We start from the raw sequence: 17,512 nt of genomic DNA, 5'->3' as shown, positions 1-17,512 counted from the left end.
ATTACACCCAATACTGGTAATGTTTATGCCTTGTGGCCATACGTTTTGAAACAGTGTGTATTTAACTTTAAGAGACTCTCCCCATTCACTTCCATTGTAAGTGCCTCACAGCGATTTTTGCATGTTTTTAAACAAATGAAAATGAAAAATGAAAAGGGATTATTTATATTTATTAATTATTTCACCAATGCTGTCGATTGAGCTAAACTTGCACTGAACCTGGATGATTACTTACTATATTTATTATGAGACACTTCCACCGTGTTTCCGGTAGGTGTCAGTGCAGCACAGTACAGTGAAGGAGAAACACGTGAGATGGCAGAAGAAGAGCGTTGCGCGGATACTGCGCAAAGCTTGAGGAAGTTCAGCAGATTAGAAGGTAATATTTTATTGTAAGAGTATTTTAAATAGTTTGTTGTTTCCTTTCTCTGCTTTCGGTTATTTATGCTTATGTGTGCTGCATCCTGACACGTTATTGTTGACTCTATCATGTGATGCCTAGACGCTGTATTATTGAAATGCAGCTTTGGGTTTGTTTACTGTTATTGCTGAACACAAAATATATTTTGTTTTTCCGTTTCTTCTGCATTCTTAACTGGCATGTGTACAGTAGGATGACGAATATTACTAAACTGAACTCGCGGGCATCTAATACAGCTGTCTATGATTGCAAATGAAGTTTAATAGGTTTAATAATGATAATAAAAGGCTATACTGTAAGTGAACACATGGGTTTTATTTATTTTGTGTTATTATATTATTGATTTTTACCCGTATGTGCCTGTCCACATGTTTTGCATAATATAAGCAGTGTTTAGATTTGCCAGTGTTTTGTTTCATGTGTGTGTCTGTCTGTGTGTGTCTGTGTCTGTGTGTGTGTGTGTGTGTGTGTGTGTGTGTGTGTGTGTGTGTCTGTCTGTCTGTCTGTCTGTGGATGTGTGTCTGTCTGTCTGGGTGTGTGTGTGTGTGGGTGTGTGTGTGTGTGTGTGTGTCTGTCTGTGGATGTGTGTGTCTGTCTGTCTGTGGATGTGTGTGTCTGTCTGTGGATGTGTGTGTCTGTCTGTCTGTCTGTCTGTCTGGATGTGTCTGTCTGGATGTGTGTGTCTGTCTGTCTGTGGATGTGTCTGTCTGTGGATGTGTCTGTCTGTCTGTGGATGTGTCTGTCTCTCTGTCTGTGGATGTGTCTGTCTCTGTCTGTGGATGCGTCTGTCTGTCTGTCTCTCTGTCTGTGGATGTGTCTGTCTGTCTGTCTGTCTGTCTGTGGATGTGTCTGTCTGTCTGTGGATGTGTCTGTCTCTCTGTCTGTGGATGCGTCTGTCTGTCTGTCTGTGGATGTGTGTGTGTGTGTGTGTGTGTGTGTGTGTGTGTGTGTCTGTCTGTGGATGTGTGTGTGTGTGTGTGTGTGTGTGTGTGTGTGTGTGTGTGTGTGTGTGTGTGTGTGTGTGTGTGTAGATGCATGAGGAGTGTGTGTCTCTGCAGGTGTCTCTCAGTGTGGTTGGAGCATTGGAGTGTGTAGTGCAGCGTTGTTTCGGTCCAGATGGTGGAAGTGTGCTGTTCACTCGAGACACAGGAGAGATCCTAATCACCAGACATGGAGAACGTGTTCTCAGCACACTACACCTGGAGCACCCAATGGCCAGGTAGACATGAACACGTTTTAAAATGAAACTTTCCTTTTCTAGTTTCTTCCTTAACATCTAGATTAAAATTGAATCAAACAAACTACAAGCACATCTTCTTTTTATAGTGGCAAGTTACTAATCTACTAGCCCAGATGGAATCTGCAGACTTGCACCATTTTCTGTTAAATCTGCTGATTTCTGCAGAAGGGATTTTAAAATGTGTTAAATGGAACTTATTATAATCTTATACTAGTATTAGTCTCTAGGATTGGAACGATATGGTTACTTCATAAATCTGTTCGATGTATGACATTAGGTTCACAGCTCAATATAATCTCGATTGGATATAACAACACATAAATGACAAAGTATCTTATTTTATTAGTATCAAAGTATTTTATTTTAGGGCTGTCAATCGATTTAAAATTAATGTGCCAATTAATTAAATAATTTAATCGCATATCAATATTTACTGTGAAAGGCCACCAAATAAAGGTAAATCATAATAAAAAAAATGTAATGTAATATATACTTTAGTAAATATTATAATTCAGATCATTCAAATACATATATTGTGGGAGCAGACAAGAAAAGCATTAATTTATAAACTTTAATACATTTATAACCCTATTTTTAATAGTTGATCTGTGTACTTGAGCGTCAGACAGACGTTTTTGGAGAGTCTTACTAGTTTCCATCGCTTCTAGTCATAAGCGCTGTTTTTTTAGGATGATGTCCCAAGTTAAACTTAGTTTAAACCTTTGAAAAAGAGATCCCGGCTGTGCTGCATGCTCGTTTGTCTGATGAGGTGTGTTGCCTGTACAGCTGGAGATGCGCTGACTGCCCCCTACTGTATCAAGGTGGTACATCAAGCTTTAATTGCTCCGATAATAGGGAGATTCCTTATTACGAACTTTGCTTACAGGTCAGGAGAATGATTAATTAATGCTTTAATTTTTATGTACTTAATCGCATTAAATTAACCCATTAAATCGACAGCCCTATTTTATATTTTGGAAAAATGTTTGAGCAAAATGCAATTTCTCAACAGAAAATACTGTATGACAGGTTGCAATATATATATATATATATATATATATATATATATAATATAAGTATGTGTGTGTATATATATATATATATATACACACACACGTATATATGTATGTGTATGTATATATATGTATATACACAAGTATTTGAAATATTTTTTGTCATCAATATAATCACATTTTATCTAAAATAAATTACAAATTCTACAAATTTATAATATATCATGAAATTGCATATGTAATTGTGATATAATATACACATTATGTCATATGGTGAAATAGCTCATAATGTCAAAGTATTTACATTTGAGGGTGCGTCTCAATCAGTTCCCTAGTTCAGTAATCTGTGCACCGATCAATAGGTCAGCCATTTTTAGGGCTGTCTCATTCGCAAAATTGTTCCAAAATCGTGCACTGAAACGTTCGCTCTCTAAAAAATCCCACAATGCACCGTTAAAAAATGGGAGCATTGTTGCTCACTATGTTCCCTTACTGGAAACGTTGTCATGTCTTCTGAAGTCTCAAGTCGTTAGATGACGAGCACAAGTGTAAAACTATGAAGTCAAGTGTTATTTTCTCTTAAAAAGAGTTGCTGATTAATAACAGCTGCACCTGAATGCTTGAGCTTGTTAACGTGTCATAAGTGTCCCAATGTTCAGTGGAGCAGTACACATACCAGTGCCTGATTTCGTGTTCACTGATTCACAACATGGGGAGCTAGGGAGCTGATTGAGACACAGGGTAAGTTTACATTAATTTTGTATAACAAGCACTACAACGGTACTGTCTGTTTAAGAATGGCGGCAGTTTAATGGGCGTCTCGCTGTGTTTCGGTACAGCACGCATTAACGCCCGGTTTCTTTACCGCATCTGTGCTATGTGTGAATAGAATTAAGGCCTCGATATACTTCCTTCTTCGTTCAGCGGTAAAAATTAATTCTAAACGGCCTCATTCTATGAGTACACTTCACATGAGAATTATGAAGCCATTTTAATCACTCGATGATGATTTAAAGTAATATATATGCAGTAGAAAATGTTTAATTAGTCTTGTTTATATTCTGAATTCATTATGCACTAACGCTATGCATGGCCATAATATATGCCTCTATTATTGTGATTTATAATGACACTGACAGTTGCAAAGATATGTGTCTGAGTGGTGGTGGCATAGTGGGCTAAAGCACATAACTTGTAATCAGAAGGTTGCTGGTTCGATCCCTACAGCCACCACCATTGTGTCCTTGAGCAAGGCACTTAACTCCAGGTTGCTCCAGGGGGATTGTCCCTGTAATAAGGGCTCTGTAAGTCGCTTTGGATAAAAGTGACTGTCAAATGCATAAAAAATGTAAAAAATAAATAAACAAACATTTGTATAATAGTGATAATGTTCAGAATAAAGACAAACGAATAATCATGGGCATATCTTGCTTTAGACAGATGTGTTAATGGCTTTTGCTGCAGATGGCACATGAGTGAATGGGCACTTGAGAATATCTTAATTTGATTCCTTTAGTAGACTAATTACACAAAAATAAATCGCATGACATGGAAAATGTCTCAAATGGGCCTTTTCTGCTGCACGGTACAGCTCGGCTCGCTTTTTGGGGGTTTTCCAATGTGGATAGTATCTGGTACTTTTTTTAGTACCACCTCGGTCGAGGTTCCAAGCGAGACGATACTAAATGTGATGCCAAAACCCTGCAGATCTCTGATTGGTCAGAGAGAATCTTCACTACCAGCCTCACTGGATTAGCTACATGGGACATCAACCCGCTAGTTTTTAAGTTAGCAATAGCGATAGCAGTATAATTTGTTCACGCGACTTTAAAATTGTAAAAAGAAATGGCTGTGTGCAAAACCATGCTGTTGTCAATAAATGAGGTGCAGGCATTCCTCTCGTCAGTAGCCGAGGAGAGGATCCAACAAGAGCTGGATGGGGCGGCACAACTATGATGATCGGCCAATAATCCCACCCACGTTGAGGCTTATGTAGATAAGTTGCACCAGGTTGCTAATAATGCTATACAACAATGAGTTCATTTTGACTCTTTTTAACTTCCTAAACCACATAAACGGATCTTGCGCTAGGTCTCACCTACTGATGACGAGGACCAAAAGCAGGTGTTTAACAGGCGCTAAGAATGTTACCTAAAATTTCACCCGAGCGAGCTGTTACGAACCACTGAAACAAATGCAAAAACCCTTCTTTTTGGCTAGATTTTGTTGACGTCACATCTGTTCGTTCTTCGATTTCGTAGGAAGTATATCGAGGCCTTTAGTCTCTCTCCGCAGCCCCACAACATAGAGGTTTTTACATTGTTATTTTGAAGTCCGTGGAATATTTCTATTCGTATTGTCAAACTGATGTGGATTTATTGGGCATATTTATTGTCCTATCCTTTAGGATGGTGTTGGAGTGTGTGTGTGCGCATGCTAAAGTTACTGCAGATGGCACAAAGTCATTCATTCTCCTGTTAGCCGCACTGTTGCGAGGAATTCGGGACTCTGCGCACAAACACGGCAAAGGATACTTGAACGCCCCCCGCCTTGGAAATCTTGCCATGCAGCTGCTGGCTCTCAGCTGGAAAGAGTTGGATGATGTCATAGCTCACAAAATTATCCCATATGCCTCTTCGCACTACAGTCGCCATGTTTACAAACTAGAGGGCAGCGTCTTAGATTCGTTGGTTGCCGGGTATATCGCTGGACGAGTCGGTATCGGCCAGGCTGACGCACTGAAACGTGTTCTCTGCGAGTTCTACCACAAAGTCAGCCAAGATCAGAACGCAGAAGAAACGGTAGCGTTCCTCCATTCGCATTTCCCCCTGTTGCACACGTCAGTGTCAGGACTTCCTGTCGGCTGCTCGGAGGTGATTGAAGGGCTGGTCGTGAATCGTGATTGGTCAGTGTGGACTGAAATGGCAGGACCATTGAAAGCACTAGTTGTATATGAGAGCTTTGGGCCTTGCCTTGAGGTTGAGGTAGGTGACAACATATCTGTGCGTCTTCAACATGACTGGATGTCCCGTACAGAGATCGTCTTAGAGCAAAAGTTAGCAAATCTTTTGGACTTAAATGTATGTGTGGTGTTGTCTTCCGTGAAACAGCCTGAAATTGTGTCGCAATGGGCTCGTCTTAAGCATGTTGCTCTATTAGAGTGTGTCGACTCAGCACAACTGGACTTACTTTGCAAGGTCAGTACTACAAATACCCTCCCTAATCCACCACTTCAACATCTCATGACGCTAAAGTTCTGTAGCCGTGTACAGCTCGGAGGACACAGGTATGCTTGTCTGGGAACGTTCCCGCAAGGTGTGCTTCAAACACACACGCTTGTTCTTTGTGCACCTGCGCCTGGACTGCTCGACCAGACTGTGTGCGTGAGCCAAGGCGTCTTCACGATGCTGCGTCACCTGTGTCAGTCGACCATTAGTACACAAAGTCTCCGAAATAATCGCACAGATTCTATGTATGATAAGTTTCAATGCTCTGTTCTGGATCCTTCACAAAGCACTCTTTCAGCTCAGGACGTATGGGGTCGAATTATTAGAGCTGGTGGAGTGCTACCTGTTGGTGGCATTTTTGAGTTCCTGCTACATCACTTCCTTTTGAATGACCATAACCATGGTGACTCAGAGATCCGTAGGATTTTGGCAGAAGCATTGCTGAGTGTGCCTAGAACTTTGCACTTTCGCAGACGCTTCCTGGAAGTCCAAACGCACTTCTTAAGAGATCTTAAGAAATGGGACGAGACCAAAGTGCCTGAGCTAAAGTTTGGGCTTGAGTTAAATGGCGTTTCAACATCTCCGCTGTGTTTAGAGTCAGTCGGTGGGAAGCAGCAGCTGGTTGTTTCTGTGTTGCAGTGTTTGAACAGACTCTTATGTGTGGGGGCCATTCTACACACCCACCGCTCTAAAATATCTCCTGGCCCTCAAGCATACTCCGAGGAAGACGAGGAGGGAATCCGTTCAAACAACACAACTACTGGATGAGCAATAGACTATATTATTCAGTCACCTGCTACATACAGATCCTATACACATTAACCTCCGACTGGTGTTTACAGTGGCACCACCCAAATATTTGGACACTTAAGACATCTGGGTTCTAAAACTAAAATGATGTCACCACGTATATAGTTTAGGTCTTGAGGCTTTGCTTTTGAAACCGTGTGTATTTTAGTGTTTATGGACTGGACCCATTCACTTCCATTGTATGTGTCTCACTGTAACAGCTATTTTTGCTTTCTTTTAAACAAAATAATATATAAAATAATAATTTTCTGGGGTAATCAGCATCATGCTAGCTTAACTTGTGTTGAACCCGGCACATTCATAGTCATAGCATTCGATTATTCAATATCAAACCAAGTGGCATCTGAAAATAAATGATGCAAGAGCTTTTTTTCACTAAATGTACTTTTTTGAGCCATTTGTAGAATTACTTTGAACTAGCAGGTCTCAAGGTCACTGGTGTCTTAGAGTAACCACAGGTGGAGTTCACCACATTTATCACTAATATTTGGCAACCAGAAAATGGCGAACACTAATATATATATATATATATATATATATATATATATATATATATATATATATATATATATATATATATATATATAATATATAAAAATAATTTTAAAACAAAACAAACCTTTTTTTGCTTAAATTTGTTCTGTTGAGCTATTTAACAGTAAAGGCCATTTGTTTTGATATTTTATTGTGCAATTCATGCATTTTAAAATGTGATTTAAATAACCAAATATATTGAGGGGCCACTGTATTTTGTAGAATTCATTATTTATGATCAACTACTCATTTATTTATGTACATATGATATTCTGTTTATTTATATTGAATATTCCATTGAATGCATGTTGTATAGAATATTGAGTTCATTTAAATATTGAATATAATAAAGTGTATTTTGGGCAGATTTTTAAGAGTGATTTTTTTTTTTACAATTGTCAAAACATTGAAATACATAATTGCTTTTTTTAAAAAAAAAAGTGTTGTTTAATCAGTGTCATTGTTGTTAGACAACACCAATGTTGTTGTCTGATGTCGGACAAACAATAGTTGTTTGTTTGTTTGTTTTCAAAATAATAAAAAAAACTAAAATAATACTTTTAGAGTAAGGATGTTTTTTTTAAAGCCGGTGTGTTTAGTTGCAACAGTAGTCATTAAAGGCAGTGCGATTTACAGAAAAATAATAGCATGTTAATATACAGGCCTGTCACTGATTATAGGGGAGACCGGGGCTAGTTGTCACTGTACTCCAGTGAATATTTCTCAGGGTGGGTGTATAGCTCAAAGTCAATTTCTGTATAGCCACATTGAAGTTTTGGCTACAAAAAAGCTATTGAACATTTTCACTGTTCTCACCCAGAAAAAAAGTTTCAGTTCAATGAACACATGTCAACAATGGGGGCATGTTGTCAAATTATATGGGGTAAGTTGTCACTAGAAAACATGCCATTATATGAGTAGCATCATTGTGGGTTGACGGGAACAAATATTGTAATAGATGTATAAAATTATTACATTTTTGTCAACATGCCCCAACACATTTAACCCTATCAGTAAAAATCTGCCTTCATAGTGTTGTCGATTCAGTGTGATTTGACTAGGTTTGCTTATGTACCCACGACCTATAACTATAACAAAAAATTGATGATAGTGAAAATGTACTTTGGAGGGTAGAATTCACAAAAATAATTCAATTTGAATTATATATTTGAGGGATTTAGTTAAAACCAACATAACCTTTTGAATGAACAATCAGACTTTTAACTCCAAATCTTACTGTTACTGAGAAATAGCCCCCTCTGACAACTAGCCCCTTCTCCCCTATATATATTGATTAGAACGTGGAATGGCAAACATCTATCCAAGTTGTTAGAAATAAGATATAAAGATGTTTTCATTGATCTCCACTCCTCAATAGATATCCAGACGGTCCCAGAAGTCACAGAAATGGTCCCTGTTCCCCTGTTGTGGGTGTGTCTGTAGAGTCAGATTCAGGAGGGGCCAGCCCTCTGTGGGCGTGTACCGTGGCCAAACAGGGAGTCTCTGCTCTCTGCAGAAGGTTGTCTGTTCACTCCGTGAATTTGGGTCCCCTGTGTGTGCGAATGCTCCCCAGTAACACGCCATCCGATTGGCCAGCAGGGTCTCTTGAGGTGTAAGTGTGAAGTTAGTACTGGGGGCGGAGTCAAAAAGAAAGGGAAGCTCCGCCCCGTGGCAGGTGCGATTATAACAGAAAGGTATCCCCGCCCATATGTTGTGATCGGATGGAGCGTGGTCGAATACGTACATCCAAACAGAACCACCGATACTCACTCCAGAGCGGGCAGACCATCGAGTCGGGCACAGAAACACGTAATCAGTCACGATCTGCAAAACATGTTTAAAACTCATAAACTAGCTTTATCACATCACTCCCGGTTAGGACACAATCAGTACATTTAAATGTGCAGTTATAATCGAGCTACAGCATGGTTTTGCATTGTCGAGCCACTGTACTCTGTATACTGTATTTCTGTCGGCTGTCCAAATATCCATGAAACGGTGCGTAATCGAATATTTGAAAGAACGACGCTAGCTGTTAAATAGACGTTGCGCGTCACTCGACAAAGCCGAACTACTATCGCATTATCTTGGTCTGTTAGCCAGACTTTGCACAAATCAGACTGGCATGATTCAGTCAGGTTAAGGCCTGAAACATACTTTACAGATGGCAGAGCTTGGCCAACATACTGTACGGTTGAACATACATAATGTGCATTCTTGTGCTACTGTGGTGGTAAGAAACCTCATTACTCAAGGGGGCGATAGAGAAATCTTCAAAAGTCTGTGACGTTAAACTGGATGTTGTATTATTCTGGCAATTTGCTATAAATATATTGACTTGCTCAGCAATATTCTCATAAAACTGTTGCGTCGGCCATGACAGTTGTTGATTTGAAGCCGACAGTTCACTCTAGTAATGTACGCTTTTGCGCCCCTTGTGGCAAAATTCAGAATGCAAAGCATACTTGCACTGTGTAATGAATTGCGGTCTGCGATTTTGGAACGCAACAACGCACAAAATAGAGTTTGCATTGCTAGAAGCGCCTGTGTTGATGTACTTGCGTAGATAATATTTTTGGCCTTAAAGATTTTGCATGACATTTTAAGACGAATTATTGGTTTAGTCCAACTAAAACGAGAAATGTAAGAGTACATGTAAACGTACTGAGTGTAAAGATATGTTAAATCAAACACAAAATGTGCTGTTAATCTGTCGAGAAGTCATTGATATGGTTGGATGATGATGTCGTACCTGTGAAAGCATGACCCGCCTGTCCTGGTTTCGGTAGAAAGGCATGTATTTCTGCAGAATTCGGAGTGCATGCTGCTTAAAAATGGCAGCGGTGTAGACAACACATTCCAACATTGATACGGACTGGTTGAAAACCCCATACACAAAAATGACACCTTCCTCCGAAGTTGTACCTACAGGGTAACCAAACAACACGGTAGTATCACAAAAGAAGGTGAAGTTCAAGAAATAATGATGAGGAACTATGGGTTCAATACAAGCCAAGCTCTGTTATATATATACACTCACCTAAAGGATTATTAGGAACACCTGTTCAATTTCTCATTAATGCAATTATCTAATCAACCAATCACATGGCAGTTGCTTCAATGCATTTAGGGGTGTGGTCCTGGTCAAGACAATCTCCTGAACTCCAAACTGAATGTCAGAATGGGAAAGAAAGGTGATTTAAGCAATTTTGAGCGTGGCATGGTTGTTGGTGCCAGACGGGCCGGTCTGAGTATTTCACAATCTGCTCAGTTACTGGGATTTTCACGCACAACCATTTCTAGGGTTTACAAAGAATGGTGTGAAAAGGAAAAACATCCAGTATGCGGCAGTCCTGTGGGCGAAAATGCCTTGTTGATGCTAGAGGTCAGAGGAGAATGGGCCGACTGATTCAAGCTGATAGAAGAGCAACTTTGCCTGAAATAACCACTCGTTACAACCGAGGTATGCAGCAAAGCATTTGTGAAGCCACAACACGCACAACCTTGAGGCGGATGGGCTACAACAGCAGAAGACCCCACCGGGTACCCATCCTCTGATGGCTACTTCCAGCAGGATAATGCACCATGTCACAAAGCTCGAATCATTTCAAATTGGTTTCTTGAACATGACAATGAGTTCACTGTACTAAAATGGCCCCCACAGTCACCAGATCTCAACCCAATAGAGCATCTTTGGGATGTGGTGGAACAGGAGCTTCGTGCCCTGGATGTGCATCCCACAAATCTCCATCAACTGCAAGATGCTATCCTATCAATATGGGCCAACATTTCTAAAGAATGCTTTCAGCACCTTGTTGAATCAATGCCACGTAGAATTAAGGCAGTTCTGAAGGCGAAAGGGGGTCAAACACAGTATTAGTATGTGTTCCTAATAATCCTTTAGGTGAGTGTACATATATATCTATATATATATATATATATATGTTGATGGTACACTAGCACGAAGCGCTATGCAACAAGTTAAATGCTTAAAGTCAATGGGCATGGCCATGAAGTTTTGGTATTTTTGTGTAGGCGCAAGTGTGTTTGTCGAAATTGTGTGTGCAAAGTGAACTCTAGAAGGCTTTACCAAATTCTCATAAATAGTTGCATCATAAAACGGCTACAACAGTGATTGTCAGGGACATAATTTGATTTTCCACAATATTTTCATTGAGTCGGACATGAACTTTATTACTACCTGCTGGTGGAATCTCCATACTGCAAATGCAGGAACTGAATTTAGACTTTGCACTGAAAACAGACGTGGTTCTCAAACATCTTGGCACAATTAACTATTTCTCAGGAAAATAGCACATTGCGCTTTATGCCACTTCATTAATATACAATACTCCCACAGATGGTGCAAACACTCCCACCCAAGGCCACTTACGCTTTGCACTAGCACGAAATGCAGGCTTAGAATTAGCATTCTCACGAAAATGAGATGTGCATTGTGCTGAGCCTAACATCACAAAGATGCAGTCCATAGGGCTTAACTTAGTTTTTACCTGGAATATTTCTTTAAGAATGTTGTTATAAGAGTTTATATGAAATGTAATAGAAACCTAGGATAATGGGCTTGTAACTCTGCCAGTGGCCTTTTCGGAAGGCTCTGATTGCCTGTTCTTGGATCAGCTCTCCGTCAATGAATGGCCCCCAGGTCTCAAACGCCTCCAGGAAACGGAATGGGTTGATGATCTTAGAACCTTCAAAAGGACAGAGTTGTGTCTTGATTGATTTATATCAGTGTTTGTGTGAGGTCTCTATTGGCTCTATTGGCTTTTCCACTGCACGGTACAACTCCACTCTGCTCGCTTTTTGGGGGTTTTCCACTGTGGATAGTATCGGGTACCTGATACTTTATTAGTACCACCTCGGTCGAGGTTCCAAGTGAGCCGAACAGTTACCATTTGTGATGTCAAAATCCTGCAGATCACTGATTGGTCAGAGAGAATCTTCACTAGCATCGTCACTGGATTTCCGACACTTTACATAAACACGCTAGTTTTAAAGTTAGCAACAGCGATAGCAGTATAATTTGTTCACTTGTCTTTCGAATTGTGAAAAAAGAAATGGCTGTGCGCAAAACCACACCGTGGTCAATAAACGAGGTGCAGACGGTGCACTCGTTAACGATGAGCGAAACGAAAAAGTCTCTCAGGAAGTGTCTCGCACACGGCTACCACCGGACCTACCAACAGTGTAGGGAAAAGGTAAAAATAAAACTTAAGTGGCAACAGAACCATCAAGGAAAAGTGGAAGTGGTTCGACCAAATCGATGCTGTCTAGACCGGCGAGCAATGAGAGGGAGAGCGCCCTGGACTCAGCCATGGCGTTGTTGGAGTCCATGATGGAGGATGGTTCATTGTGTTACGTTAACTCTATAATCTGCTTGAAAGCTTCACTTTATTTAGTTGATCAGCTACTGGAAGCTTCTAAAACAACCAGACCAATTTAACTGTTACACTTGGTGTAAAATCACCATGCAACAACTGCTTTATGCAGCACAATGAGCTAGTAGCTAATAGCTAGCGGTCGTGTTATTGTTTCGGTCAGTTTGTGTCGTGTTTAAGATGATGTCACGGCAGTAGAGGCGGCGCAACTAAGATGATCAGTCTATAATCCCACCCACGTTGAGGCGGCACTAAACTGCAGTGGAAATGCAAGCTCAGAAAAGCAAGTAGAGTCGAGTCGAACCATAACGTGCAGTGGAAAAGTGCCATATGTCTGTAATCTGTATACTGTTTGATTTAGACTTTTCACCAAAAAATGAAATTTCTTCCAGCATTACGCTCATGTCATTCCAAATCTGTATGACTTTCTCACGAACACAAAATTAGATGCTTAGCAGAATATTAGGCTGCTCTTTGATGAAACGAAATCCAATAAATGACCATAACATGGCATGTTTGAAAATACAGAGGTGCAAATGAGATATTAGCCGTGGCTACTATGGTAGATTTTGAACAATTTTGCCACCTTGTACTATAATCAGACTTTCCATGAGCCCAGGTTGGTGAATCGATTTTCAGTTTTGGGTGAACTATTCTCTTAATTTTCTCAGTATGTCAGTTTGTGTCACCTGATTTAACCTGGGCATTAAGCACATCGTGTGCACTGAGGGAACGCAGACAGGCCAGATCAAATGCTGAGCAATTGGTTAGTTTAGCAAAATCCCAACCCAGATTCATAGCATCCCACCTAAAACATACACATCATCATCATCATGATTTCAGATTCTTCTCTTTGATTTAATAGTCTGTGTGTTTTGTGTGTGTGTGCTACCTGGTTTTCAGTGGTATAGAGAATGGTAAACTCTGTATTGCTGCATGTCTGAACAACGACTCACTGCTTTGCATCATCAGATGAAGACACACTGATTGGGCTCCAGCACTCTCTCCAAACAGACTCACCTACACACACAGATTTATGCACAGTAACTAGGTTTAGTCATCATTTATCCACCCCCTTGCACCCAAATACCTTATTTGGGTCTCCTCCAAAGGCATTAATGTTTTCCTGGACCCAGCGCAAGGCTGCCTGCTGGTCAAGAATCCCATAATTACCAACTGCAGAGCTCTCAGGATCTTGCCCCGTGACTAAGAACCCAAATGCACCTAAAATTGACCAGAACCTATTACACTCTACAGTACATGCTTGTTCAGATGTAACACATGCGTGAGTATGAAAACCATAATGCTGTTTGTCTTACCTAGACGATACTCTATGTTTACAACCACTGTGTTGCTATAGTTACTGATGAAGCGTCCATCATACAGAGGTTTAGAGGCGGAGCCAGCGATGAAGTCACCACCATGAATCCACACCATCACTGGCAGTGCTGTTACTATTGGCAACGGCAGGTTGACACTCACAGGAACAAACACGTTGAGATATAGGCAGTCCTCACTCACCTGTAAATGCACAGATACAATTACACCAATGGTAGAAACGAATATTTCACAAAGCAATACAAATTTGTATACACTAAATGTGGGTTGGGTTCATCAAAACTAGACATTTACATTGCTGTGCTTAGTGGTTGTTAGCATGTTGGTATTCAGTTGCAATGGGGTTTTGAATGGTTGCTATGGTGTGGCTAGGGGGTTGCAAGGTAATTACTTACTGGCCCAAGTTAAAAGAGCCAACCCTCAAGTCTCTATGATATTGTTGCCTGTAAGTTTGACTTGGGCACCTCCTGAAGTAATAGCTAATCATTCATGTCCGTAGCCTAGGCAGGAAAATATATACTTCAAAGTTTAGCTACTATGAAGTTGTAGCTACAAGCTACTCATAACTTAAAGTGGTTAAACTACATTCAAGCTTCTCTTGAAAACAATAACAAAAGTAGGGAGCTACAATACAAGTTACTTTTTGTGTATTTCATGCCAAAAGAAATAAAAGAGGAAATTCTGGCAATTCTGGCAATGTCCTATTAAAGGCTGTTTAGGGGCTCAAGTGAATCATTTATGTGAACTAGCTCATTTACACGAAGTGTCCAAACGATACAACTCACTGAAAGGCATTTGAGCTCCCGATGCTAAATATGAGGGAATCGTTTATTTACATGAACTGTTCGAAACAACCGAATCATTCTACATGAGGTGTGTCATGTGCTCTTGAGTGGTGGTGGTGTAGTGGTCTAATGCACATAACTGGTAATCAGAAGGTTGCTGGTTCGATCCCCACAGCCACCACCATTGTGTCCTTGAGTAAGGCACTTAACTCCAGGTTGCTCTGGGGGGATTGTCCCTGTAATAAGTGCACTGAAAGTCGCTTTGGATAAAAGCGTCTGCCAAATGCGTAAATGTAAATGCTCTTTTGGGCTCGTTGATGCTCTGGATCAGTTGCAGAGGTTTGAATGTACATGCAGGAAGTCCTGCCAGAGGAGCATTGCAGTAGTCCAGCCTAGATGTAACTAGAGCCTATACAAGAGCCTGGATTTACTTAAATGATTTGGATTTCCCTGTGCTACATGTGAGAGTTGAGCACAAAACAGCTGCAAAATGAGGTTTACCTCACAGTATATCTGACTATTCGACAGTAATGACACTGAGTATTTTAGATGATTTTACTGTAAAATACTCGCCTATTTTGAGGTGTAGCTTTTAGTCTATTTTCAAAGATGAGGGATGGAAAACACACATGCGCATCCTAGAGACGAGTGCATGTAATACAGGTTACTCCCCAATACTGCGAGAAGGATGTAGCTTCAGGCAGAGCTCCAAAAAGGGGCGGGAGCTCCAAACTGCCAGCATAGATATAGAGAGCCCCTTACCTAACCCTAACAGCGTGTGGAAGTGAAGACCCCTTCTGGAGTAACCCCGCCCTCTTTTGGAGATTCCGTCCCCATTTGAAGATCTCCGGCCTGCAGCTATGCCTACTTGAATACTGCAGCATGCCCAATAACAACACTAATGAATCTAAATGTACAGTATATTAAGAATAGGATAGCTTGAGAATAAATGGTGCTGTGTTTTGGTTGTGGATGCTGTTATAAAGTGTCTTGGTTTGCAGAATGGTACATACCTTTGGAGGACACAGCTGAGAGAACTCTCCGGCACACTTCTGCATACATGCGGGACGGGGAAATGTGGCATCATACGTGTACGACCAAGGTGAAACGGGAGTAGGTGGAGCCCAGCGTTTGGCCCCTACTGGAGGTTTTGCATACGGAATCCCATAAAACACTTGAGCGTCATCCAAAGTCAGGCCACGAACTTGACCCAGATGTGTGGTGACCACAGGATCTCCTCTAGATGTAGGACCATCAGAAGCTTCGTTATCCAATGGAATATCTTTGCATTCACCATCACATTTCATTTTGTTCATCTCAACATGTGCTGGTACACCACCATGCCCAGTTATATCCATCTCAGGATCCTTATATTCAATATGATCATGTTCACAATCAATTGCATTACATTCAGGCCCAGCTAATGTTCTGTAATCATCATCATCATCATCCATATTCACGTCAAAATTGATTCTCTCATGTCTTCTATTATGTTTAGCATTTTGGATATAGTTGATCATATTGGCTCCAGTTCGACGTGCAGTGAAGCCAAGCCTTTCTTGCCCTCTTGCAGTTGTCAGCGTCGAGATTAGTGCAACCACGATCACTGTAGTAACCAACGAGACCATGATGGCCGTACAATCCCAGATGTAGATCTGCAGAACCAATCAGAACACAGTTAGTTAGGTCCGCTCACTCCTAAGGATTTTAGCTGCCTAAAACCATGCAAAGATGCTTGAGGAACGTTTTCAGCAACTCCACGTTATTGGTGTCCTGTATCTGTAATCCTGCAGATCGAGAATAGCAGTTCAGATCGAGAATAGCAGTTCAGACTCTGTCTTGTGCTCCCGCTGAATTTCTCGTGACATCAATAATTTAGATTGGCTTACATTCGCTCTCACTTACAAGGACGCCATTGTTAAGCAAATCAGATTACAGGCAGCGAGGGCAGAATTCTGTTGCAAATGCATAGATCAAGCTTAAAACAAATGTTTCGTGCATTTCTTCACAACAGAATCAAATAGGATTAAAAACTTAACAACTGTAAACATGTTGAATCTGACCTAACAGATGTTTTGATCGTGGTATGCAGTATACTGAATGTGTGTGTTTGATTTCAGTTAGTTACCTTTGAGGTGAACCTCTTTTGCTCAGTCAGGCTCGTGAAAATCTAGACTTGTGATTTTCATTATAAGCACTGTTTGTCTGTTTAATCATTTCCTCAGAGGTTTATGTTTAATAAGGTTTGTATAGATGCTGGGAAAGGAATTTGCAGATACAGCTGAATATAGGGGCGGTGGGCCAACGATGCGATGCTCATTTCTGTTGTCTGGATCTGTTAAGTTATTAAAAAATGCATTAATAATGTATTTATGTTCAGTGGTTCCGATTTTAAAAACGTTTGGCTGTAGTATAAATAAAATTGTATTATTCTTTTAAAAATTTGATTAGGTTTTCATATGTCACAATGACCTATTCCATGCAATAAAAGTGAATAATGACTGAGACCCCAAATGCAATTAAATGGAACTATGGGAATTATTTTGTGACCAACACAATCCAAAATCAATCAAAACTGTGGAATATTTCAGCAATTTTAAAGTAGTCCCACTTTGCCTATAATTTGCAGACATGCTTGACATATATACTGTATATATATATATATATATATATATATATATATATATATATATATATATATATATATATGTATATATGTCAGCGTATATTTTATATGTATATATATAT

The 17,512-nt window shown here is 40.2% G+C and overlaps 2 protein-coding genes across 2 annotated transcripts; one reads left to right on the top strand and one right to left on the bottom strand.

The window, feature by feature from the left end:
- Positions 1-303: 303 nt before the first annotated feature.
- bbs10 (Bardet-Biedl syndrome 10) lies at positions 304-7,213 on the top strand. The gene is made up of 3 exons (XM_052096820.1): positions 304-379; positions 1,453-1,640; positions 5,082-7,213. The coding sequence occupies exons 2-3, from the start codon at positions 1,453-1,455 to the stop codon at positions 6,667-6,669; spliced, it is 1,776 nt and encodes a 591-aa protein (XP_051952780.1). The 5' UTR covers positions 304-379; the 3' UTR covers positions 6,670-7,213.
- A 341-nt stretch (positions 7,214-7,554) lies between these two features.
- si:dkey-30c15.17 (cAMP-regulated D2 protein) lies at positions 7,555-16,682 on the bottom strand. Its single transcript, XM_052096812.1, has 8 exons — positions 15,778-16,682; positions 13,961-14,162; positions 13,732-13,865; positions 13,534-13,661; positions 13,331-13,449; positions 11,814-11,954; positions 9,998-10,170; positions 7,555-9,069 (listed from the first exon to the last, which is right to left on the bottom strand). Exons 1-8 carry the CDS (start codon positions 16,390-16,392, stop codon positions 8,617-8,619), a joined length of 1,965 nt encoding a protein of 654 aa, XP_051952772.1. The 5' UTR covers positions 16,393-16,682; the 3' UTR covers positions 7,555-8,616.
- Between the last annotated feature and the right edge of the window lie 830 nt (positions 16,683-17,512).

This window comes from Xyrauchen texanus, chromosome 29 (genome assembly GCF_025860055.1).
Source record: "Xyrauchen texanus isolate HMW12.3.18 chromosome 29, RBS_HiC_50CHRs, whole genome shotgun sequence".
Taxonomy (NCBI): domain Eukaryota; kingdom Metazoa; phylum Chordata; class Actinopteri; order Cypriniformes; family Catostomidae; genus Xyrauchen; species Xyrauchen texanus.
The sequence above is the reverse complement of the archived record's forward strand: the minus strand, read 5'-3'. Positions and strand labels throughout refer to the sequence as shown.

Bases quoted from the DNA above. Each gene is read 5' to 3' on its own strand.
- bbs10 (XM_052096820.1), top strand. From the start codon at position 1,453: ATGCATGAGGAGTGTGTGTCTCTGCAGGTGTCTCTCAGTGTGGTTGGA. The intron at 1,641-5,081 runs GTAGACATGAAC...CCTATCCTTTAG, and splicing joins CTGGAGCACCCAATGGCCAG to GATGGTGTTGGAGTGTGTGT.
- si:dkey-30c15.17 (XM_052096812.1), bottom strand. From the start codon at position 16,392: ATGGTCTCGTTGGTTACTACAGTGATCGTGGTTGCACTAATCTCGACG. The intron at 14,163-15,777 runs GTATGTACCATT...GTGCATTTACAG, and splicing joins CTCAGCTGTGTCCTCCAAAG to GTGAGTGAGGACTGCCTATA. The intron at 13,866-13,960 runs GTAAGACAAACA...GGTCAATTTTAG, and splicing joins AAACATAGAGTATCGTCTAG to GTGCATTTGGGTTCTTAGTC.